Consider the following 24,845-nt stretch of genomic DNA (forward strand, 5'->3'; position numbering starts at 1 on the left):
CTCAGTTTGGCAACACTGTGATCCACTTTGCACTATGATGGACAGGAGGTTCAGAAGACTGAGGTCCCACACCACCAGGTTCAACAACATCTCCAATAACTTGGTTCTGGAACCAAATGACACAACGAATCACTGCAGTATAGCAACGCATTGATCACTTTGCACCAATTTTCTCTGTTCTGTGTTCTTTCTTGTACAATTTATGTTTGTATTTAATTCATGTTTTCTTGTGAACGCTGCTAACCTGATGTGATGTTGCTGCAAGTAAGTTTTTCATCGCACTTGTGCACACATGGGTGTGCACAGACAATAATATTTTGACTTTTTTTTTTGACTAACAGATCAGGGAGCATTCGGAGAGTGGAGAATCAAAGGTTTAATGTAACACGTGACAAGATCCTGATCTATGATTGGTTGTCAGGGCAGGCGAAACTACTGATGTTCAAGGACATTCCTACCTCTTCTCACTTGCCCCTGGATCCCCTCCTCCTTCCCTTTCTCCCATGGTCCACTCTCCTCTCCTATCAGATTCCTTCCTCTCCAGCCCTTAACCTTTCCTACCAACTTCACCTATCATCGTCTCGCTATTCTCCTTCCCCTCACCCCATCCTTTTATTTTGGCACCTTCCCCCTCCCTTTCCAGTCCTTCTTCAGAAGGATCTCAGCCCAAAATGTCAACTGTTTATTCATTTCCGTTGATGCTGCCTGACCTGCTGAGTTCCTCCAGCATTTTGTGTGTGTTGCTCTGGATTTAAGACCAAAAGACTGTACTTAAGATATAGGAGCAGAATTAGGCTATTTGGCCCATCGAGTTTGATCCACCATTTCATCACGGCTGATCCATCTTCCCTCTCAGCCCCAATCTCCTGCCTTCTCTTGGTATGCCTTCATGCCCTAAATAATGAAGAATTTATCAACCTCTGTCTTAAAATATACCCAATGATTTGGCCTCTGCAGTGGCCTGTGGCAATGAATTCCACAGATTCATCACTTTCTGGCTAAAGAAATTCCTCCTCATCTCCATTCTAAAAGGACGCCCCTCTATTCTGAGATTGTGTCCATCATAGATCTTAGATTCTTCCACCATAGGAAACATCCTCTCCACATCCACTCTATTGAGGTCCTTCAACATTCAATAGGTTTCAATGAGGTCACCCTCATTCTTCTGAATTCCAGTGAGTAAAATTTCTTGTGTTCCTAATTCTTCAACATTCCCTGGGAGCTAGAGAGATGATCTGCTGCTGAATCTGGAGATGAGGGCTTGACTAGACTGGAACCTCCCAGCTGTCAACTGACGTCCCGTGGCTGAAGGAAGGAGCGATCGATCGCTAGTTCTTACCAGGTATATTTTGTGCCAGATGACTGCCCATTCTCTCAGGGTCATGGTGAGTTCTTGGACCAATGGTAGTTCGTTGGATATGACCGTCTCGTCTTGCCTGTTCAACAGAAATACCAAGTTACTGATCAAGTAGAGGGCGGTATGGTAGTGTAGTGGTTAGCGTAACATTATTACAACATCAAAGACATGGGTTCATGACCTTGTACATTCTCCCAATGACTGCATGGGTTTCCTCCCACATTCCAAAGACGTACGGGTTAATAGGCTAATTGGTCACATTGCGTAGCACAGGAAGGGTCTGTTACCTCATAAATAAAACATAATAATAAGTAAGTATCTCAATTGGACTGATGTCGGAATAAACCCTTGGCTCTGGGAGAAATAAACAAGTCAATCGTTTATTATGCATTCAATCAATCGTGAATCCTGCATTCAGAGGAATGTCGAGTGACGTGGCTTATGGAGGGATCATCTATTCACAGGCTGTGGATAACTCTACCAAGGCCAGAACCTTTTGATTGCAATCGAGGAGATGGTTAAGAGGTAATGGAGCTGGTCTGGAGTCAACGAGACCAAACCAGACAAGAACATAGAATAATACAGTACAGTACAGGCCCTTTGGCCCATGACGCTGTGCTGACCTTATGAGCTACTCTAAGATAAGACTAACCCTTCCGTCTTACATAACTCACCATTTTCCATCATCTATGTGCTTATCTAAGAATCTCATAAATGTCCTTAATGTATTTGCCTCCACCACCATCCCCGACAGTTCCACACACCTACCACTCCATGTAAAATAAAACCTGACTCCAACAATCCCCCTATACATTCTCCCAATCGCCATAAGGTGTTAGGCATTTCCACCCAGGGGGAAAAAGTCTCTGGCTGTCCACTCGCTCTATGTATCTTGTATTCTTCTATCAAGTCATCTCTCATCCTCCTTCGCTCCAGGGAGAAAAGCCCCAGCTCACTCAACCTACACTCATAAGACATGCTCTCTAATCCAGGCAGCATCCTGGTAAATCTCCTCTGCAACCTCTCTAATCCAGGCAGCATCCTGGTGAATCTCCTCTGTACCCTCTCTAATCCAGGCAGCATCCTGGTAAATCTCCTCTGCTCACTCTCTAATCCAGGCAGCATCCTGGTAAATCTCCTCTGCACCCTCTCTAATCCAGGCAGCATCCTGGTAAATCTCCTCTGCACCCTCTCTAATCCAGGCAGCATCCTGGTAATTCTCCTCTGCACCCTCTCTAATCCAGGCAGCATCCTGGTGAATGTCCTCTGCACCCTCTCTAATCCAGGCAGCATCCTGGTAAATCTCCTCTGTACCCTCTCTAATCCAGGCAGCATCCTGGTAAATCTCCTCTGCACCCTCTCTAATCCAGGCAGCATCCTGGTAAATCTCCTCTGCAACCTCTCTAATCCAGGCAGCATCCTGGTAAATCTCCTCTGCACCCTCTCTGATCCAGGCAGCATCCTGGTAAATCTCCTCTGCACCCTCTCTAATCCAGGCAGCATGCTGGTAAATCTCCTCTGCACCCTCTCTAATCCAGGCAGCATCCTGGTAAATCTCCTCTGCACCCTCTCTAATCCAGGCAGCATCCTGGTCAATCTCCTCTGCACCCTCGCTAAAGCTTCCACATCCTTCCTACAATGAGGTGACCAGAACTGAACACAACGCTCCCAAGTAACCCAAAATGCTGGTGGAACTCAGCAGGTCAGGCAGCATTCCCATGCTCCAGGCTGGGACTCTTCATCGTGACTCTTCCTCTCCATAGACGTTGCCTGACCTGCTGAATTGCTCCAGCATTTTGTTCAAGATACTGTGGATTTCCAGCATCTGCAGAACCTCTCCAAGTGGGGTCTATACAGGAGTTCATGGGTCATGAACTCAATCCCCAATTAATGAAGGCCAACACACCATGTGCCTCAAAGATTGAGAGATTTCCTCCCCAGAACTCCAAAGGTAGTTACTATATTCCGATTCATTCCTAATCGTTGTTTTGCCCTTGATTAGCTTTGGTAGTGTAGCAGTTAGTCTGATCCTATTACAGCTTGGGGTGTCAGAGTTCAGAGTTCAATCCCAGCATCCTCTGTAAGGAGTCTGTACGTATGTTCTTTCTGTGGATTGCGAGGGTTTCTCTGGTGCTCTGGTCCCGCCCCCCCCCCCCCCCCCCCACAGTCCAAAGATGTACCGGTTCGTAGGTTAATCGGTCATTGTAAATTGTCCTGTGATTAGGTTAAATTGGGGAGTTGATGGGCAGCGCAGCTTGGTGGGCTGGAAGAGCCTGTACATATCTCTAAATAAATTAACTTAATTTGTCAGATTAGAATTCCCAGATGCCATGGCGAGATTTGAACTCATCTCAACAGGGCAGGCCCCTAGATACTAAACCAGTGATTTAACCACAAGGCTGTTACACCCATTGAAATGAGGAAAACCAAGCGAGAGTCTCTCCTCTGAAACCTGCACTACAGGGTGCGGCTGAGGAGCCACTGATAGAATGCAGAGACCTGCCGAGGTCTGGAAATTGGTGGCAAGTAATGAAGGTGGGGAACTATTTCACCCAGACGGTGAGTCTCTTGGGGTAAACCACAAGGAAAGATCTTCAAACCCAACCTCTCAACAGAACACTATGGACTGTATTCTGCACTCCTATGCACATCTCTAATTGTATATATTTTTTAGCACTAACATGCTTTCCTCTGTTTTTACCCCTGCAATGCCTTGTATAACTTTGGATTCTGTGTGACGTCTCTGCTAACACGTTTGGGTTGCTGCTTCAGTCAAGTTGGTCTTTGTACTTGCGCCTCACTGATAGAAACAGATCAGGTTTATTATCACGGATACACATAAGACTCATGGAGTCACAGAACACCACAGCACAGAAACAGGCCTTTCAGCCCATCTACTCCATGCTGAATATTATTCTGCCCCGTCCCATCGACCTGCACAGCCCTCCATACCCCTCCCATCCATGGATCAATCTAAATTTCTCTTAAATGCTGAACTGGCACCTCCACTTCTGCTGTTTGCTCGTTCTACAGTCGCACCACTCTCTGAGCAAAGAGGTTTCTCCCTCATCTTCTCCATAAACATTTCACCCTTCACCCTTAACCTATGACCTCTAGTTCTAGTCTCAGCCAACCTCAATGGAAAAAGCCTGCTTGCATTTACCCTGTCTATACCCCTCATAATTTTGTATACCTCTGTCAAATATGCCCTTTCTCCTAAGCTCCAGGGAATAAAGTCCTAACGTATTCAACCTTACCCTATGACTCAGGTCCTCAAGGCTCAGCAATATCCTTGTAAATTTTCTCTGCATGCTTTCAAATTTATTGATAACTTTAGAAACATAGAGAAATGCTGAGAGACCTGACATTTGACAGGTTCATTTCCCACTACCAGATCAAGTACAGCCTCTTCCTTTTGTAGGCTTATCGACATATTGTGTCAAGAAACCTTCCTGAACACACCTAACAAACTCCACCCCATCTAAACCCCTTGCTCTAGGGAGATGCCAATCAATATTGGAGAAATTAAAATCTCCTACTACGACAGCCCTGTTATTATTTCCAGAATCTGTTTCCCTATCTGCTCCTCGATGTTCCTGTTACTATTGGGTGGTCTATAAAAACCCCTTCCTGTTCCTAACTACCACCCACAGAGACTCCATAGACAACCCCTCCATGACTTCCTCCTTTTCTGTAGCCGTGACACTATCTCTGATCAGCAGTGCCACACCCCCACCTCTTTTGCCTCCCTCCCTGTCCTTTCTGAAACATCTAAAGCCTGGCACCCTCAGCAGCCATTCCTGCCCCTGAGGCGTCCAAGTCTCTGTAATGGCCACAACATCGTAGCTCCAAGTACTGATCCATGCTCTAAGCTCATCCGCTTTGTTCATGGTACTCCTTGCATTAAAATAGACACATCTCAAACCATCAGTCTGAGCGCGTCCTTCTCTATCACCTACCTATCCTCCCTCTCGCACTGCCTACAAGCTTTCCCTATTTGTGAGCCAACCTCCCTTTCTCCGTCTCTTCAGTTCGGTTTCCACCCCCAGCCATTCTAGTTTGAACTCTCTCCAATAGCCTTAGCAAGCCTCCCTGCCGGGATATTGGTCTCCCTCGGATTCAAGTGCAACCCATCCTTTCTGTACAGGTCATACCTGCCCCAAAAGAGGTCCCAATGATCCAGAAATCTGAATCCCTGCCCCCTGCTCCAATCCCTCAGCCACGCATTGATCCCCCACCTCACTCTATTCCTATACTACTTTCTTTTAGGTAGGTGAACAAAACTGCAAACATTCTCCACATTTGCCCTCACCAACTTCTTAGCCTATTCAATCTTTCCCAGTTCCTGGCAACATCATTTCAAAGTTTTCCTGCACTTTTTCTTCTGTTATGTAGGAGAACGGGTCGATGCCGTGAAATTTGTTGTTTTGTGTCATCAGTACAGTGCAATACATAAAATATGCTATGAATTACAATAAGAAAAATAATATGTATAGCGTAGTAGTTAGCATAATGTTTACAGGCCCATCCTAAGATGGGGGTACAATTCCCGCTGCTATCCGCAAGGAATTTGTACACGCTTCCCGTGACCACACGGCTTTCCTCTGGATGATCCCGTTTCCTCCCACAGACATAAGGATTACGGTTATTAAGTCGTGGGCTTGCTACGTTAGCGCCAGAAGCATGTGACACATAGACCTTAAGACACAGCAGCAGGATTAGGCCATTCGGCCCATCGAGTCCGCTCCGCCATTCCATCATTTATTAACCCTCTCAACACCACTCTCCTGTCTCGCAGGAAGTGCCAGCACATCTCGGACTTCTTGCAAAGGACGCTTTTTGCTGCATGTTTTGACATACATGTGACAAAATTAATCTTTAATCCTTCCTTCGATCAGGGAGCCAGTGGCTCCCTTCGTTATAAAATCCTACCCGCAGGGATCGCGAGGTACTCACCCTCCTCCTTCCACCGCCGTCTCCTTCAAATGGATGTAGGATGCAGGAAAGACACCCTGTGAGGCCGGGGGGAGAGAGCAGATGTTGGTTGATATCACATCCACACCAAGTACTGAACCCCCAACCACCCTCTTTCTCTCCGTCACCTCTGCAACCACATCTCTCACTTGAGAGGACAACCCTCACCTGTGGCCTCAGGTGTCGGGGCATAGAGGTGATTGTTCATGGGGTAGAGTCACAGCTGAGATGCCCACCTGACACCCCTGGGTGACTAAAGTGGTGGTCAAAAAGTAATAAAATTAAAAAATGACAACAATGAATAATAATTAATAAATAATACTGGGCTATGCTCATATCAGCCTTCAACCTGCTGGTATGAACATCAATTTCTCTGGCTACTAAAAAAATCATTATTATTATGTGCCATGTCGTATGAAGTGGGCGATCGTGGTCTCTCCATGACCATGCTTGTTCTTGGCAAATTTTTCTACAGAAATGGTTTGCCATTGCCTTCTTCTGGGCAGTGTCTTTTTTCAAGACGGGTGACCCCAGCCATTATCAACACTCTTCAGAGATTGTCTGCCTGGCGTTAGTGGTCGCATAACCAGGACTTGTGATCTGCATCGGCTGCTCATACGACCATCCACCACCTGCTCCTGTGGCTTCACGTGACCCTGATCAGGGGCTAAGTAGGTGCTACACCTTGCCCAAGGGTGACCTGCAGGCTAGTGGAGGGAAGAAGCACCTTAGACTTCCTTTGATGGAGATCTATCTACACCCCATCATCCGTGTACAAAGTAGAAAGGAATTGATAGGAGATACTCGATGATAACTGAGGAAGGAGCTAACTGGGCTTGGCATCACTGATCTCCCTCCTGGCACTTATCCCTGCAAGCACTACACCTGCTCTCAGTACCTCCTCCCTCACTACCAATTCAGGGCCCCAAACAGTCCTTCCAGTTGAGGCAACACTTCACCTGCGGGTCGGGCTTCCTCGAAATCGGGAGACCCAGCGCAGATCAAGGGACCACCGCTCCGTCTGCTGTCTATGGCCTCCACTCTACTGCCACGAGGAGGCCAAATTCAGCAATACCTCATAGTGTGTCAGGGATACGTATATATCAGCTCCAACCTGATGGTATGAACAGTGGTTTCTCTGGCTACTGGCAATTTCTTCACCCCCCCCCCCCCCCAACTCCTTATTTTATCATTCAATATTCTGGTTATCCTCTCACCATTTCTCTTCTCCTCGCCTGCCCATCACCTCCCTCTGATGCCCCTCCTCCTTCCCTTTCTTCCATGGTCCACTGTCCTCTCCAATCAGATTCCTTCTTCTTCAGCCCTGTACCTCTTCCACCTATCCCCTCCCATCTTCTTACTTCATCCCCTCCACCTCACCTGGCTTCACCTATCACCCTCCAGTTTCCACTCCTTCCCTCCCCCCCACCTTCTTACTCTGGCCTCTGCCCCCTTTCCTTTCCAGTCCTGATGAAGGGCCTCGACCTGAAACGTTTATTCCTCTCCGTAGATGCTGCCTGGCCTGCTGAGTTCCTCCAGCATTTTGTGTGTGTTACTCTGGATTTCCAGCACCCGGAAATCTTGTGTGTTTAGTACCTGGAACTTTTATTACTCCTGAGGGCTGCCCCAGCACGTCCTGAGATTGTGTTGTTTGTTAACACAAGCAACACATTTCACTGTCTTTTTCGATGGACCTGTTGACTAATAGATAAATCTAATCTAGTATTGCACCCCAGTATCAATACCACATCAGTAAAGTAAAAGACGACCTACCTTCTTTGATTTGTTCCGAAGACAATATCCTCTGTACCAACCTATGAAGAAAACACTGGCCGTTATTAATACCAACAGTTATTACTTCAGGTTCCTGAACCAGCGTGGATAACTTCACCCACCTCAATACTGAACTGATTCCACAACCTACAAGCACCGCGTTCAGGGACAGTTTAAAGATTCAAAGATTTAAAGTACAGTCATTATCAAAGTACGTATGCAGCATCCAACCCTGAAACTCATTTTCCACACAGACAGTCACAAACCAAAGAAGAACCATGGAACCGACCCACTCAGAGAAAAACAGCAAACATCCTTCTCCCCACGTGCAAAACAATCATGGAAATGGCAACAAAAAAAAAGTGAAAACACAGAATGGAACAACACAAAATAAACAGGCATATTCCAATACAGTTCAGTTATTGCTCCTCAACCATCGGGTTCCTGAACCGGTGAGGATAACTTCACTCTCCTCAACTCTGAACTGATTCCACAACCTACAGGCTCACTTTCAAGGACTCACCTCATTATTTTTTTATTTCCACAATTTGTCTCCTTCTGAACATTTGGTTGTTTGTTAGGTCTTTGTTTAGATGCAGTTTTACATAAATTCTATAGTTTCTTTATTTTCTGTAAGAAAATGAATCTCGGGGGTTGTACATGGTGACATTTATTCATTATTTATTTTTAAAATTATCTTTGTACTTGCACAGATTGTCTTCTTTTGCACATTGGTTGTCAGTCTTTGTGTGCAATTTTTCATTGATTCGATTGTCTCTCTTTGTTCTACTATGAATGCCTGCAAGAAAATGAATTTCCTGGTTGTATACGGTGACGTATTTATTTATTGTTTATTTATTTTTGGACTTGCACGGATTGTCTTCTTTTGCACATTGGTTGTCAGTCTTTGTGTTTAGTTTTTCATTGATCCTATTTGTAATTATTTGTTCTACCGCGAATGCCAACAAGGAAATGAATCTCAGGGTAGTGTCTGGTAAACTTACATCTGCTGTGATTTTGACTTTGTACCCGGTCTCCAGGACAACACGGTTAAGCTGCCATCAGAATGTCACCAGACATGCCTGTGGCCCCACTGGAAGTAGTTAATGTTAAACTCCTCACACCTCCCTCCACTCCGCAAACCCTCTGCTGCCATTTTCAAGGGTGGCAAGGTGGCACGAGTTAGTACAGCAACACAGATTCGATCCTGACCTCGGGGGCTGTCTGTGTGGAGTCTGCACGTTTGCATGGGGTGGCCGGCTTTCTTCCACATCCCAGACCAGCACGTGAGAGGGTTATCGGTCAAGCACAGGGAAACAGCCGTCTCGGGTTAGTTTTATAAAATACCTCACCGCCAACGTTACGTTTTGTAACTTCCAAACGTTAAACTAATTCAAGGGAAGATGTGGAAGTCTGAAATGTGAGTCTATCTTCGTGTTCACTTTAAGCAAGGTGCATGCGTATCATGTGGTAGCGTGATGATTTATGCAATCATGTGTTTTTACATATAACCTGTAACGAATTATTTAAACAAACAAGAATGCTTAAACAAACAGTATATATACAAGATTACTCAGGCCACGCTCTCTTCTTGCTGCCGCCTTCAGGGGAGAAGGTACAGGAACCTCAGGACCCTCACAACCAGGTTCAGCAGCAGTCACTACCCCACAAGCACCAGGCTGCTGAACCAAAGGGGTTAACTTCACTCAGCTTCACCTGCCCCATCATTCAAATGTTCCCACAACCAAAGGACTCTTCATCTCACGTCCTGAATATTTATTCTTTATTAGTTTATATCATTCTTTCTTCTTTTTTGTGTTTGCACAGTTTATTGTTTTCGCACTCTGGTTGATCTTCCATTGATCCTGTTATAGTTACCGTGGTGACACAGACGTAGCTTGATAATAAATTTACTTTGTACTTTGCATTATTGAAATATTAAATACACAAGGGACACCGAATTCAGCATGGCTGTTAGGCTGAAGAGCCCTTTACCAGCTCTGTGTAACACTACACAGTATGGATCGGTACAAAGTTCCAAGTAAATCAAAGTACAGTATGCACATGTCACTGTATACAACCCTCAGAATCATTTTTGCAGTCATTTACAGAAAAATACAGAATGTGTCAGTCTTTATTTATGTAGAGATTTCCATAAACTCTATAGTATTTTATTTTCCTGCAAATGCCTGCAAGAAAATGAATCTCATTGATTATAAAAAACACAAAATGCTGGCAGAACTCAGCAGGCCAGACAGCATCTATGGGAGGAGGTAATAACGACGTTTCGGGCCGAAACCCTTCATCAGGAGTGAAGTAACATGGGATGGTCGAGGGGGGATAAGAAGTGGGGGGAGGGATGAAGTAGAGAGCTGGGAAGTGATAGGCTGGAGAGAAATGGGCTAGGGGGGAAGGTGGAGAATTATGGGAAATAAAAGAGAAAGAAAGGTAGGGCTGGGGGGGGAGAGATTATAGTGAGGGGGGAAAAAGAGAGAGAAAGAGAACCAGACTAAAATAATAGATAGGGATGGGGGTAAGGGTGGGGGGCAGGGGTATCAACGGAGGTCTGTGAGTTGGATGTTCATGCCGGCAGGAAGGAGGCTACCTAGGCGGGAGATAAGGTATTGCTCCATCGACCTGCGTGTGGTCTCATCTTGACGGTAGAGGAGGCCATGGACAGACACGTCGGAGTGGGAGTGGTCTGTGGAATTGAAGTGTGTGGCCACAGGGAGATCCCGCCATTACTGGAGGACTGAGCGCCGATGTTCGGCGAAACGGTCTCCCAGTCTGCGGCGGGTCTCCCCAATGTATAAATGGCCACATCGGGAGCACCGGATACAGTATATCACCCCAGTTGACTCGCAGGTGAAGTGGTGCCTCACCTGAAAGGACTGTCTGGGACCTGGATGGTGGTAATCTCATTGATTATGTTATAGTTATTATTCTATAGGTTCCAAGGTTGTCAAGCCGAGGAGTGGTAATGGGGACAAGCTCCCACTACCTAAAAGTGCGCCTCACGGCATGCGCCTCAAATAGCCTCTGACAACCAAGTCCAACTCCTGGCCTTCCCGTCTGGCTTAGCCTCTAAGCCCAGCGGAACTGTTTCTACTGACAGGAGAAGGGGCAAAGGCGGGTCCTGGCGCCTTAAAACCAGTGCATCGGGTAGGTGGAACTCGTCAGCCTGGGAAGGCAGTCCATCTAGGAGAGGGAAAACTCTGATTCCAAACCTCCGCTGCCTTGCGGCCATACCCACTCATGGGAAAGTCTTTGGGAGTAAATCCTGAGGACAAATCCAGAACTGAAGTCCCTAAGGCAGTCCATTCTGGCAACTCCTGCAACGACACTGGGCCACAAGCTGCATCGGCCTTTGCCCTTCCCTTGGACAACATCGGTGGCGTGGAGAGGGGAGACTCGCTGCTTGGGCAACTGCCGGTCTGCCATACAACCTTGCCCAGGCCTGTGCCCTGGAGAGGACGCAGATCCATGGTCTCATGAGAATAACGGATGCCACACACACACACACACACACACACACACACTCACACACACACACTCACACACACTCACACACACACACACGCAGACAGACTCACACACACGCAGACAGACACACACACACAGACAGACAGACACACTATTATTCTGTAGATCTGCTGAGTATAAAGGATCTCAGATTGTATATGGTGACATACATGTACCCTGATAATAAATTTACTTTGAACTTTGTACCAAGCCCATATGGCGTAGTGTTTGGTGGTGACTTTTGTGTAAGTGCTTTGGCAATAAATTGACTTTGACTAAGCAAAGACTGAAGACAACCAAGGTGCAAAAGAAGACAAACTGTGCAAATAAACAATAATACCGAGACCATGAGCTGTCAGGCGCCCTTGACTGCGAGTCTGTCGGTTGTAGAATCAGGCAATGAATTGGACACAGTAAACTGTCCCCAGTGTGAGGGTGAGGGGTAGAGAGTACAGCACAGGAACAGGCCAGTCAGTCATTATGCCTGTGTGGGGCACGACGCCAATTTAAACTACTTCCGTCTAGCTACACGAGCCATTTGCAGCAGTCCCTGCACATTCATATGTCTGTCTAAAAGCCTCTCAAACACCACTACCTTACCTACCTCCACCACTGCCCCTGGCAATTCGTTCCACACACCCACCACTCTGTGTAAAAAAAAATGTGTTGTGTATTTAATACTTCAATAGTATCTTGGTAATCTTGTATACAGTGCCAATGAAAAGTATTCACCACCCCCAGAAGTTTTGTTTAATTGTGTTACAACATTGAATCACAGTGGATTTAATTTCATGTCAAAGTGAAAACAGATCTTTACAAAGTGATCAAAATTAGTTACAAATATAAAACACAAAATAATTGATTGAATAAGTACTCATCCTCTTCAATATGACACACCAAATCATCACTGTGCATCCAATTGGTTTTAGAGGTCACATAATTAGTTAAAGTGTCCTAGCTATATATAAATCTGTGTATGGTCAAGGTGTTTCAAATGATTGTGGTAAAAATACACCTGTATCTGGAAGGTCCAACTGCTGGTGAGTCAGTATCCTGGCAAAAACTACACCATGAAGACAAAAGAACACTCCAAGCAACATCGCGATAAGGTTATCAAAAAGCACAAATCAGGAGATGGATACAAGAAAATTTCCAACGTCTGGAGTATAGTTTAGTCTATCAAGAAATGAAAAGAATATGGCACAGCCGTAAATCTGCCTAAGACCAGGCCGTCCTCAAAAACTGAGTGACTGTGCAAGAAGGGAACTCATGAGGGAGGCCACCAAGAGACCCATGACAACTCAGGAGGAGTTAGAAGCTTCAGTGGCTGAGATGGAGAGACTGCGCATACGATAGCCCGGGTGCTTCACCAGTCATAGCTTTATGGGAGAGTGGCAAAGAGAAAGCCACTGTTGAAAAAACTCACATGAAATCTCGGCTAGAGTTTGCCAGAAGGCACGTGGGAGACTCTGAAGTCAGCTGGAAGAAAGTTCTATAGTCTGATGAAACCAAAATTGAGATTTTTGGCCATCGGACTAAACACTATGTCTGACATAAGTCAAACACCGCACATCATCAAAAACACACCATCTCTACCATGAAGCATGGTGGTGGCTGCATCAGGCTGTGGGGATGCTTCACTGCAACAGGCCCTGGAAGGCTTGTGAAGGTAGAGGGTAAAATGAAGACAGCAAAATACAGGGAAATCCTGGAAGAAAACCCGATGCAGTCTGCAAGAGAACTGCAACTTGGGAGAAGATTTGTTTTCCAGCAAGACAATAACCCCAAGCATTAAGCCAAAGCTACACAGGAATGGCTTAAAAACAACAAAATTAATGTCTTGGAGTGGCCAAGTCAGAGTCCAGACCTCAATCTAATTGAGAACTTGTGGCTGGACTTGGAAAGGGCTGTTCAATCACAATCCCCATGCAATCTGACAGAGCTTGAGCAGTTTTGTAAAGAAAAATGGGGAAAATTGCAGCGTCCAGATGTGCAAAGCTGATAGAGACCTGTCCACACAGACTCAAGGCTGTAATTACGCACCCCCTACTGACTTGCAATCAATTATTTTGTATTTAATAATTGTAATAAATTTAAACCAATTTGTTTTCACTTTGACATGAAAGAGCCTTTTCTGTTGATCAGTGTAAAAACGCCAAATTAAATTGACTGTGATTCAATGTTGTAAAACAAAAAAACATGAAAATTTCCGGGGAGGTTGAATACTTTATAGGCACCGTATATATAGTCTGATTAAATATTCCTATATGTCTAAATAATTAATTAGTTATATGTATAAATATGTGAACTGAAGACGTCATCATCACGTGATGCGTACTTGTCTTGCTTAAAGTAAAACATAAACTAGACCCACATGTTTGTACTCCCATGTCCTCCTTTGAATTAGTTTAACATTTTGAAGTCACAAAACTCAACAGTATGCATCATCATTAAACTTTCTCCTTCGCACCTTAAAGCTAGGCCTTCTAGTATCTGATGTATCCACACTGGTAAAAAGATTCTTGACAATCTACCCTGTGGCATACCTCTCATAATTTTATAAATTTCTTTCTGGTTGTTATTGTCCTGCTGTTTGTGAGGTTTTGTTGTGTATTTACCAGTGTGGATACCCCACTAAATACAATATTGTGTTGTAAAGTGCCTCTCGTGTCCCATGCTCTGGAGATACACGACATCGGCCTAACTGGAGCAAGAGCTTAGAGTCACGGGGGCCTCAGAACTTCTGAAAGTGGGGCTGTTTCTCCAGTCCTGATGAAGGGTCGCAGCCTGAAGCATTGACTGTTTATTCTGCTCCATAGATGCTGCCCAACCTGCTGAGTTCCTCCAGCATTTTTTCGTGTGTGTTGTTCTGTGTGACGGTAGATGAAATCTTCCCCCACACACACGCACAGCTTTATCATTCTGCTGTCATCGTGCTGAGTGTAGGCACATCAGTCTCTTCCCCGATATATTCTCCTGAATGGTCTTAAATGGAGCTGATGCACATGGGTTGGCTTTATGGCCTTTCCTGACAAACACGGCAGAATATTCTATTTACTTACTGATGAGGATGTGTAAATGTGTATATATTGTTTGTAACTTGGATTTAGAGTAGATACCTCTGTTTATTTTGTAATATGATTGTAATTAAATTGCATGGTGCATCATATTCCAATTCATGTGTAGTCTTAAGTTAACTTTGTTGGTAATTAAAGATGCTCACAAGGCCAGCAACCTTGTGGGCAGCACTTGCAAGAGGGCACCACTCAAGCTACATTTGAACACGAAGAGCAATACCCCCAGAGTCTCCTGAGCGGTGGGGGGGAGGATGAGAGACTCAACGGGACGGTCATACCGGCAACGGCCAGGGCAGGAAACACGACTACGAGGAAGCTAAAGCAAACAGCACTGACCGGAGAGGAATTCACGGCAAGGTAAGTCTGCAAAAACAGCAGAGGGCTCAAGATACACCAGAGCAGGTCTAGATGTGGATCAGTGGTGACCCAAGTGCAGCGCACGGACTTAGTATCTGGTGAGACGAAGGAGATTGACAGCCGGGAAGAACCCCACAGAGCTGAAGATCTCTCCGCACCAAACAACAGACCAAGTGAGATCCCCTTCGGCTACCCCAATCCTTTCGTCAAGGAAAGACAGGATCAAATGGCCTAGATCGTCAGACAACGTCGCCTGGATGCAGTTCGATGATGATCTAGACGGCATCCTGGAAGTTGCCTTGGCAGGCCCAGTACATAGAAAGATCAACTCACTCACAGCCATAGCGTACAGTCTAGCTAAGGAACGATTTGGCCTAATGGAGCAGAGAAGTCAGCCCGAGTTACCGCAGTAACCAAATAGGAGGGAAAGGGAGGTTCGTCACTTGAGAGGTGAATTAAAGACGCTCAACAAGAGGTTTAAAAGCAGTTCACCAGCCGAAAAAGAAGGTATCAAGGACTCAACCAGCATGCTGCAGGAACAGCTGTGTAAACTCCGGAGGGCAGAACATCTTCGACAGCAAAGAAGGAAGAAAGAGAAAAGGTGTGCGCAGTTTGTGAGAGATCCATTCACCAGAGCTCTCCTCAGCCAACAAAAATCTGGTATACTGTCCAGCTCGAAGCCAGAGATAGAGGAGTTCCTGCGGGAGGCACACAGCGACCCTCGGAGGGGTCAGGGACTAGGAACCAATTGGGCTGTGCGTAGAGCAGGACAACCATCTATTGAGCTGAACGTGAAGGAATGGTTATACCCCTTATAAGGCGTATAAGAAATGCCCAAAACTTCTCCAGAGGCTGTGGAAGGTCATGAGAAAGATCTGGGCCAAAGGTACTATTCCATCAGTTTCCATCAGGAAACTGGCAGCGGGATGCTTTATTCCAAAGGAAGAGGATTCTTCCACAATTCCCCAGTTTAGGGCAATTTCTCTCCTGGATGTGGAATGTAAGGTTTTCTTTTCTGTGCTTGCAAGAAGGGTGACTTCTTACATGACGCAGAACCGTTATATCCACACATCCATCCAGAAAGCCGGCACTCCAGACTTTTCGTGGCGTCTGGAACACACCTCAATGATCAGCCATTTGATCCGTGAGGCCAAGCAGAAAAAAGGCAACCTAGCAGTTGTCTGGTTAGACCTCGCGGATGCCTACGGATCTATTCCAAGTGACCTCATCCCAGAAGGACTTGATCACTACTACATCCCAGTGGCTATTCGAGACGTGATCACCAGCTGCCTGGGAGGATTCAAAGTCAGATTTACATCAGCCCATTTCACAACTAGTTGGCAGGACCTCCAGAAGGCGATTCCAACAGGGTGTACCATCTCCCCGGCCCTATTTATTATGGGAGTGAACCTCCTGATATCAGCAGCAGAAGATGTAACCCATGGCCTGACGCTAGAGTCCAGAATTGCCCAGCCAGCTCTATGAGGGTTCATGGATGACATCACTATAACTGTATCACATGTCCAAGCAAGATGGGTGTTGGAAACCCTGGACAATGTAGCCACTTGGGCGAGGATGTCCTTCAAGGCCAAGAAGTCCAGGTGTACGGTGATCAGGAAGGGCAAAGTAACTAGCAAGTTTAGCCTCCAAGTTCAGGGTGAGGTCATCCCTTCCATCGAAGGTAACCCGATAAAACGCTTGAGGAAGTGGTTTAAAGTGTCACTGACAGATGGGGCCAATGTCACCAATGCTGTGAAGCAGACAAATGAATGGCTGAAGAAGATCGACAAATCCGGACTTCCCGGTAAATTCAAGACCAGGCTGTATCAATACGGCCTTCTGCCCAGTCTTCTCTGGCTCTTCACACTTCACGAGTTCCCCATGACCGCCATAGAGGACATCGAGAGGAAAACCAACAAGCACCTGTGGAGATGGTTGGGTGTTCCCCCAAGCTTCTCTTCAGTGGGCCTCTATATTCGATCCGGGCAGCTGCAGCTTCCCCTGTCCTCTGTTGTGGAGGAATTCAAGGTGGCTAAATGCAGAGCCTTATTAAGCTTGAGAGATTCCAGTGACAACCTGGTGAAGCAAGCAGGCGTTACAACCAGATCTGGGCGCAAGTGGGCAGCCAACGCAACAGTAGAGCAGGCAGTGTGTTCTCTAAAGCTGCGAGATATCATTGGCAACCCCTGCATCGGGCGGCAAGGCCTCGGCTTAGTTCACTTCCAGCAGTGGGGAGACACAAGCATAAGGAACAGGCGAGACATGGTACAGACAGAAGTACGGATCCATGAGGAAGAGAAGCGGATGTCAAAGGCAATGGAACAAGTGTCCAAGGGTGCCTGGGCAAAATGGGATCTGCCCAAGCGCAAGATCTCATGGGCAGAGTTATGGAGACTGGAGCCCTTCCGTATTTCCTTCCTCTTGCAATCCATGTATGACACCCTTCCTTCGCCATTACATCTGTACACATGGGGGATGAGAGAGGACCTGAACTGTAAGCTCTGGTTAGAAGGGGACACTGGCTCATACACTGTCCGGGTGTAAAACAGCTCTAATTCAAGGACGGTACAGGTGGTGCCATGATAAGGTGCTGCTGGCTCTTGCTGACACACTAGAGCGAGAGAGATGCAAGAAGAGGACGGCTGGCACAGATTTGAGGAAGGCCATCACCTTCATCAAAGAGGGAGCCAGGCCTTTCGTAACCAAACAACCAAAGCCAAATCTGCTGCTAACGGCCAGGTCCTGGGAGGTGAGGGTCGATGTGGGAAGAAGGCTGCAGTTCCCGGAGGTGGTGCATACAACCCTGCGCCCGGACATTGTATTGTGGTCAACTGAAGACCGGAAAATAATTCTGGTTGAGCTGACGGTGCCATGGGAGGAGGGATGGGAAGAGGCCCACGAGAGAAAGGCCTTGAAGCATCAGCCCTTAGTGCAGGAGTGCAAAGACAAGGGATGGCAGGCATGGTTGTTCCCTGTGGAGATCGGCTGCAGAGGTTTCCCAGCCAAATCAGCATGGCGGTTGTTGTCAGCTCTGGGCCTGGACAAAAGGAGCAAAATACAAGCAGCTCGTAGGATGGGGGAAGAGGCAGAATGAGCCTCTTGTTGGATTTGGAGTAGGCGAGAGGAGGGAAGCTGGAAGCCAGGAGCGGCTGGGCAGTGATTTGGCCACCACTGCCGGCCCACCAACTGGAGAGTGTCGTGGTTAAGGGTCGAAACACTCTGTGAAGGTTGGGAATCACCTGATGACATTTGCTCCTGCCTGAAGGCTACGGTACCTCTTAAGTTATCTGGAGAATGCACCCTAACAGGTGTATGTAACAAGACGAGTATGTCCTGGTGCCTAAAAAATGGGACTCTTCGCTTCCGGGATAGAGATCAGGGCTGCTAGGAGTTCACACTGGACAAAAGAGTATGGAGCAATTGTGTTTTTTGGTAGATATCTTATTGCAAATATTGGCAGTTTTTCCCATATTTTGTAAGTTTGATTTTTGAGGCACCAAATAAACACCTTTGCACAAAAGTGGTAAGTGACTCCAGCCATTTTATCCCTTTGGTCATAACCCACGTATCCAACACTCCGGGTTTCCAGCTTCTGCAGAATCCCTGCTGCTTAGAGCGGTTAGCGCAATGACGTCACAGTGCCGTCTGTAAGATCGGGGTTCAATTCCTGCCGCTGTCTGTAAGGAGTTTGTTCGCTTCCTCAGGAGTCTACAGAGATTCGGCATGACACCTAAAACTTAGACAACCTTCTAGAGATGTGTAGTGGAGTGTGTATTGACTGGCTGTGTCACAGCCTGGTATGGAAACACCAATGCCCTCGAACAGAAAATCCTACAAAAGGGAATTTGGCTCAGTACATCATGGGTAAAGCGCTCCCAACCACTGAGCACATCCAGATGAAACACTTTCATAGGAAAGCAGCATCCATCATCAGAGATCCCCACCGCCCAGGCCACGCTTCCCCCTCGCTGCTGCCAACAGGTAGAAGGTACAGGAGCCTCAGGACTCACACCACCAGGTTCAAGAACAGTTACTACCCCTCAACCATCAGGCTCTCGAACAAAAGGGGATAACTACACTCACTTGCCCATCCACTGAGATGTTCCCACGACCAGCAATCTCATTTTAAGGACTCTATCTTGTTATCTCATGTTCTCGTTATTTATTGATACTTTCATTTGCACAGTTTGATCTTTCATTGATCCTGTTATAGTTACTATACTATACAGTTGCTTAGTACGCCCGCAGGAAAATGAATCTCAGGGTTGTTTATGATGACATATATGTAATTTGATAATAAAATCTACCTTGAATTTTGAATGCCCTCGTCTCGTTGCTACCATCAGGGAGGAGCCTCGTGACAATAGTATACTTTGATAATAAATTTTACTTTGATGACGATGTCAGTTTCCTCCTGGTGCTCTGGTTTTTCCCCACGTTCCAGACACATAAAGGGTTTGTAAGAGGTACTGAGATGTAGGCACTCCATGTTGGTGCTGGAAAAATGGTGACAATTGTGGACTGCCCCTTGCGGAATCCTTACCGATTTGATTTAACGCAAGTGATGCATTTCACTGTAGGTTTCAAAGTGCGTACATGTGACAGATTAAACTAATATTTTCCTTTCTTGTTCCCAGGATGTGCTGACTCTCACCGTGCTGGCCCGCATCCTTCAGAACTGGTGCATGATTTCCTTCTGCTCCGTACATTTCTGAGCACATTACTCATCTGCAAGTTTTGGCACACTACCTGGGATATCCAGGGGTATTCACACAGAGGTGCGGCATGCTCTCTCTCCTGCCCACACACACAGTCATCGTTCATCACAAAGGTGCACAATGTGTGGCGTTTCAAATTTAAGTTTGCAGCCGGATCACATCACCAGTCCGAGTCTCATCACTGACTCACGCTATGGATACACGCTCCATCCAGCGTACTCCTCACCTCTGATCCTTTGGTCAGTTTTAATCCATAAGACATCAGAACAGAATTAGGCCATTTGGCCCATCAAGTTTGATTTAGAAACATAGAAACATTGAAAACCTACAGCACAATACAGGCCCTTCAGCCCACAAAGTTGTGCCGAACATGTCCCAACTTTAGAAATTACTAGGCTTACCCATTGCCCTCTATTTTTGTGAGCTCCATGTACCTATCCAAAAACCTCTTAAAAGACCCTATCATATCCTCCTCCACCACCATTGTCGACAGCCTATTCCAAGCACTGACCACTCTCTGGGTAAAAAAACTTACCCCTGACATCTCCTCTGTACCTACTCCCCAGCACCTTAAACCTGTGTCCTCTTGTGGCAAGCATTTCAGCCCTGGGAAAAAGCCTCTGACTATCCACACGATCAGTGCCTCTCTGATCATCTTGTACACCTCTATCAGGTCACCTCCCATCCTCCGTCACTCCAAGGAGAAAAGGCCGAGTTCACTCAACCTATTCTCATAAGGCATGCTCCCCAATCCAGGCAACATCCTTGTAAATCTCCTCTGCACCCTTTCTATGGTTTCCACATCCTTCCTGTAGTGAGGTGAACAGAACTGAGCACAGTACTCCAAGTGGGGTCTGACCAGGGCCCTATATAGCTGCAACGTTACCTCTCAGCTCCTAATTTCAATTCCACGATTGATGAAGGCCAATACACTGTACCACAGAGTCAACCTGTGCAGCTGCTTTGAGCGTCCTATGGACTCGGACCCCAAGATCCCTCTGATCCTCTACACTGCCAAGAGTCTTACCCTTTCAACCCCATTCTCCTACCTTCTCCCCATAACCTTTGACACTTGACTAATCAAGGACCTATCAACCTCCACTTTAAATATACCCAAAGCAACTTGGATCTGTTTCAGTTTGCCTAACCGGTACAACAGGTCCACAGCACAACCATCTAATCGGCTCTTCACTCAACCTTTTCAACCCTGGAACATCTGGACAACAAAGATGCATACGTCACCTACAGCTTGGCGTTCAAGACCATCAGCCCCTCAAAACGAATCAATAAACTCCAAGACCGTAGCCTCATTACCTCCTCGTGCAATCGGATCTTCGATTTGCTCACTTGCAGACTCCAGTCAGTGTGGATTGGCAACAACATCTCCTCCACGATCTCCACCAGCAAAGGCGCACCACACGGTTGTGTGCTTAGCCCCCGACCCCCATCCCGCTCTACTCGCTTTACCGTGATGTCTGCATGGCTGAGCACAGCTCTAATCCCGTATTCAAGTTTGTTGACCACTGTCGCAAGTGAGATCAACTGTGGTGATGAATCAGCGTGTAGGAAGGAGACTGAAAATCTGGCTGAGGGAGCCATAGTAATAACCCCTCTCTCAATGTCAGCAGGACCAAGGAACTGATTATTGACTTCAGGAGGAAACCAGAGGTCCACCAGCCAGTCCTCATCAGAGGATCAAAGGTGGAGAGGGCCAGCAACTTTAAATTGCTTGGTGTTATCACTTCAAAGGACCTGTCCTAGACCCAGCTCATAAGTGCAATTATGAAGAAAGCACAGCAGTGCCTCTACTTCCTTGGGAGTTGGCACAGATTTGGTATATCATCTAAAGCTTTGACAAACTTCGATAGATATGTGATGGAGAGTAGACTGATTGGCTGCATCACAGCCTGTTCCTGAACCTGGTCCCATCAGGTCCCTGACAGTGGATGATGCTTTCCCGTGACAGTGTGTCATGTAGATGTGCTTGACGGTGGGTTGGCTTCACCCGGGAAGGACTGGGCCATATCCACTACCTTTTGTAGGATTTTCCTTCAAGAGCAATGGTGTTTCTGACCTGTTAGTCCATGGCCTCCTTTTGTGTCAAGATGAGGCCGCCCACAGGGTGAAGAGCAACGCCTCATATTCCATCTGGGTGGCCTCCAACATTATGGCAAGAATATCTATTTCACCTTCCGGTAAAAAGAATTCCCTCCCTCTTCTACTAATCCCCACTCTGGCCTTGTCCCTCTTTTCTACCTACCTATCACTTCCCACTGGTGCCCCTCCATCTTGCTTCTCTCCTATGGTCCACTCTCCTCTCCCATCAGATTCCTTCTTCTCCAGCCCCTGACCTTTCACACCCACCTGGTTTCACCTGTCACCGTCCAGCAATCCTCCTTTCCCTCCACCCCCTCCATCTTTTTATTCTGGCATCTTCCCCCTTCATTTCCAGTCCTGAAGAAGGATCTCGGCCCAAAACGTCGACCGTTTATTCATTTCCGTAGATGCCGCCTGACCTGCTGAGCTCCTCCAGCATTTTGTGTGTGTGTTGCTTTGGATTTCACCATGGCTGATCCATTTTCCCTCTCAGACCCAATCTCCTGCCTTCTCCCCATATCCCTTCACATCCTGACTTAGCAAGGATCTATCAACCTCTGCCTTAAATATACCCAGTGACTTGTCATCCACAGCCACCTGAGGCAATGAACTCCACAGATTCACCACTCGCTGCTTTAAGAAATTTCCACTCATTTCCGTTCTGAAAGGACGCCTCTCTATTCTGAGGCTGTGTCCCCCACCCTAGGAAACATCCTGGCCACGTCCACTCTATCGAGACCTTTCAACATCTGATAGGTTTCAGTGAGGTCACCCCTCATTCTTCTGAATTCCTGCCAGTCCAGGCCCACAGCCATCAAATGCTCCTCATACAACAAGCCTTTCAATCCCGGAATCATTGTCGTGAATCTCCTTTGAACCCTCTCCAGTTTCACCACATCCTTTCTTAGATAACAGGCCCAAAACTGCTCACAATACTCCAAGTGAGGACTCAGCAGTGCTTTATAAAGCCTCAACGTTACATCACAAACAAGAGAAAATCTGCAGATGCTGGAAATCCAAGCCACAATGCTGGAGGGATTCAGCAGGCCACGGCCGCATCTATGGAAAAGAGTACAGTTGATGTTTCAGGATAAGTGTCACCAGCTGTACTCTTTTCCACAGGTGCTGCCTGCTGAGTTCCTCCAGCATTTTGTGTGTGCTGCTCATCTGTGCTTTTATCTTCCTAAACCTCTCGAAACGAAAGCTAACATTGCCACCTCGCCACCGACTCAACCTGCAAGTTAACCTTCAGGGAATCCTGCACGAGGACTCCAAGGTTTAGAGGGATACAGGCCAAGCACAGGCTCAGATGACACTTTGGTTAGTCTGGACCAAATGGGCCGAAGGGCCTGTTTCAGTGCTGTGTGTTTCTGCCAGAAGAAATTTCTGCAAACTGGGGCTTTATTTGATTAGCCTCTTATCAGTCATAATGAGGGAAACCACAGAGTACCCTAGAGGATGGTAAAGATAGAATCAGCTTTGTGGAACTGTCTTGTTCTCACAGTTCTAGGATGACATCGTCTTCCTTCACTTCCCCCACCCACAGTGTGGGAAGGGGGCGGGGGAGGAGGAAGAAGGGATCATTCCTGCTGCTGCCTGTAAGGAGTTTGTACATTCTCCCTGTGACCACTTGGGTTTCCTCCCAGTCGGATGTACCGGTTAATTGGTCACTGGAAATGATCTTGTGATTAGGCTAGGTTTAACTCGGGGGCTGTTGGGCAGCACGGCTCGAAGGGCCGGGTGACCTATTCCACGCTGTATCTCAATAAATCAATTCATGCATATAAAGAATCTTTGTAGCCCGGTGAATTCCGGCCAGCAGAGGGTTAAATGTCAGGCTGGAAAGCAGCCGGAGGAGTAATCACACCACAGATGCCTCGCACTCGCAGGGCCCCACATCCCTGATCATTCCCATACGGACTGGGACTCCCACAACACAACTAACTCCCAAAATTCCCGGGAGTGACTGTGGGCGGGGCCACTCCGCAGCCAATCACCTTCCAGCGTGCTCGCACTCGCTGAAGTCACAGTTCATTCATCTGTAGCGGGACTTTGCCAAGTCGGGATAGAGTAACTCGCCCTGTATCTGCTGAAACAGTTCTTTTCACAAACATTCTCCGCGAGTGAGGCTGGCCTCCCACTGCCTCGTTATAATTTCCAGTGTTTCACACATTTCCAGCCACCCCCCCCCCCCCCCCCCCAACTATCCCTACATGAGACGGGCGAGGAACGGGAATAAGTAACACATTCCAAGGAATGGAGTCCCTCTGGGCAGGTCTGTGCAGGATCAGTCTGCGAACTTTCCAAGTATTGGTATGTAACCAGAGTGGATACTGCCTTGTGAACCAGGGTTCAGAGGCGGTACCTCTGTGTCTGTGAGTGAATGCGTCTCGGTATGCACGTGTCTGTCTCTGCATGCGTGTGTGTGTACATGTGTCGGTCTGTATGCATACTCGTCTGTGTGTGCGTCTGTACGAGCGCAGATGTGCTTAGCCTGCACGCCTGAGTGTGTGTGGCTGTGTGTGTGAATGTGTGTGCATCTACACGTGTGTAGATGTGCCTAGCCTGCACATGTGTGTGTCAGTACGTGTACATTTATAAGTGTGTCTGTGCTCAGCCTGCATGCCTATCTGTGTGTGTTAGATGTGCTTGTACAACTGTCTATTGGTGTGTGTCCCTTCATCTGGAAGGACACACACTCCCAACCCAGTGGCAGTCATGAACAGCCCTGTAATCTTTGACCTCAGCCATAGGGCTGTGGGTCACCGAGTCGCCAGCAAGATCATCTGCCACCAACCTTCATAGGTTTCCAGGATGTGCACAGTATCCCCCACCTGGAGTGATAGTTCCTGCTCTTGGGAGGCATCGTAGTTGTAAATAGCTGCAGAGAGAAAGAGAAAGGCATTAACTTCCACCTCTGGCACCCATCATTACCCCCCCCAGTGGGTAGAGCCAGGACCTCACATTCCC

At 47.0% G+C, this 24,845-nt stretch overlaps 1 protein-coding gene across 5 annotated transcripts in view; it reads right to left on the bottom strand.

The window, feature by feature from the left end:
- The window catches only part of dock5 (dedicator of cytokinesis 5), a 205,164-nt gene that overhangs the window by 116,518 nt on the left and 63,801 nt on the right, over positions 1-24,845 (bottom strand). For all 5 annotated transcript variants that reach the window (XM_073060921.1, XM_073060902.1, XM_073060912.1 and 2 more), the window contains 4 exons: positions 24,673-24,756; positions 8,105-8,145; positions 6,314-6,369; positions 1,340-1,436 (listed from right to left, as the gene is read on the bottom strand). In XM_073060921.1, the coding sequence (XP_072917022.1) occupies positions 1,340-1,436; positions 6,314-6,369; positions 8,105-8,145; positions 24,673-24,756 (278 nt within the window). The remainder of the gene's footprint in view (positions 1-1,339; positions 1,437-6,313; positions 6,370-8,104; positions 8,146-24,672; positions 24,757-24,845) is intronic.

The sequence above is a fragment of the Hemitrygon akajei genome, chromosome 1, assembly GCF_048418815.1.
Source record: "Hemitrygon akajei chromosome 1, sHemAka1.3, whole genome shotgun sequence".
Lineage (NCBI taxonomy): Eukaryota > Metazoa > Chordata > Chondrichthyes > Myliobatiformes > Dasyatidae > Hemitrygon > Hemitrygon akajei.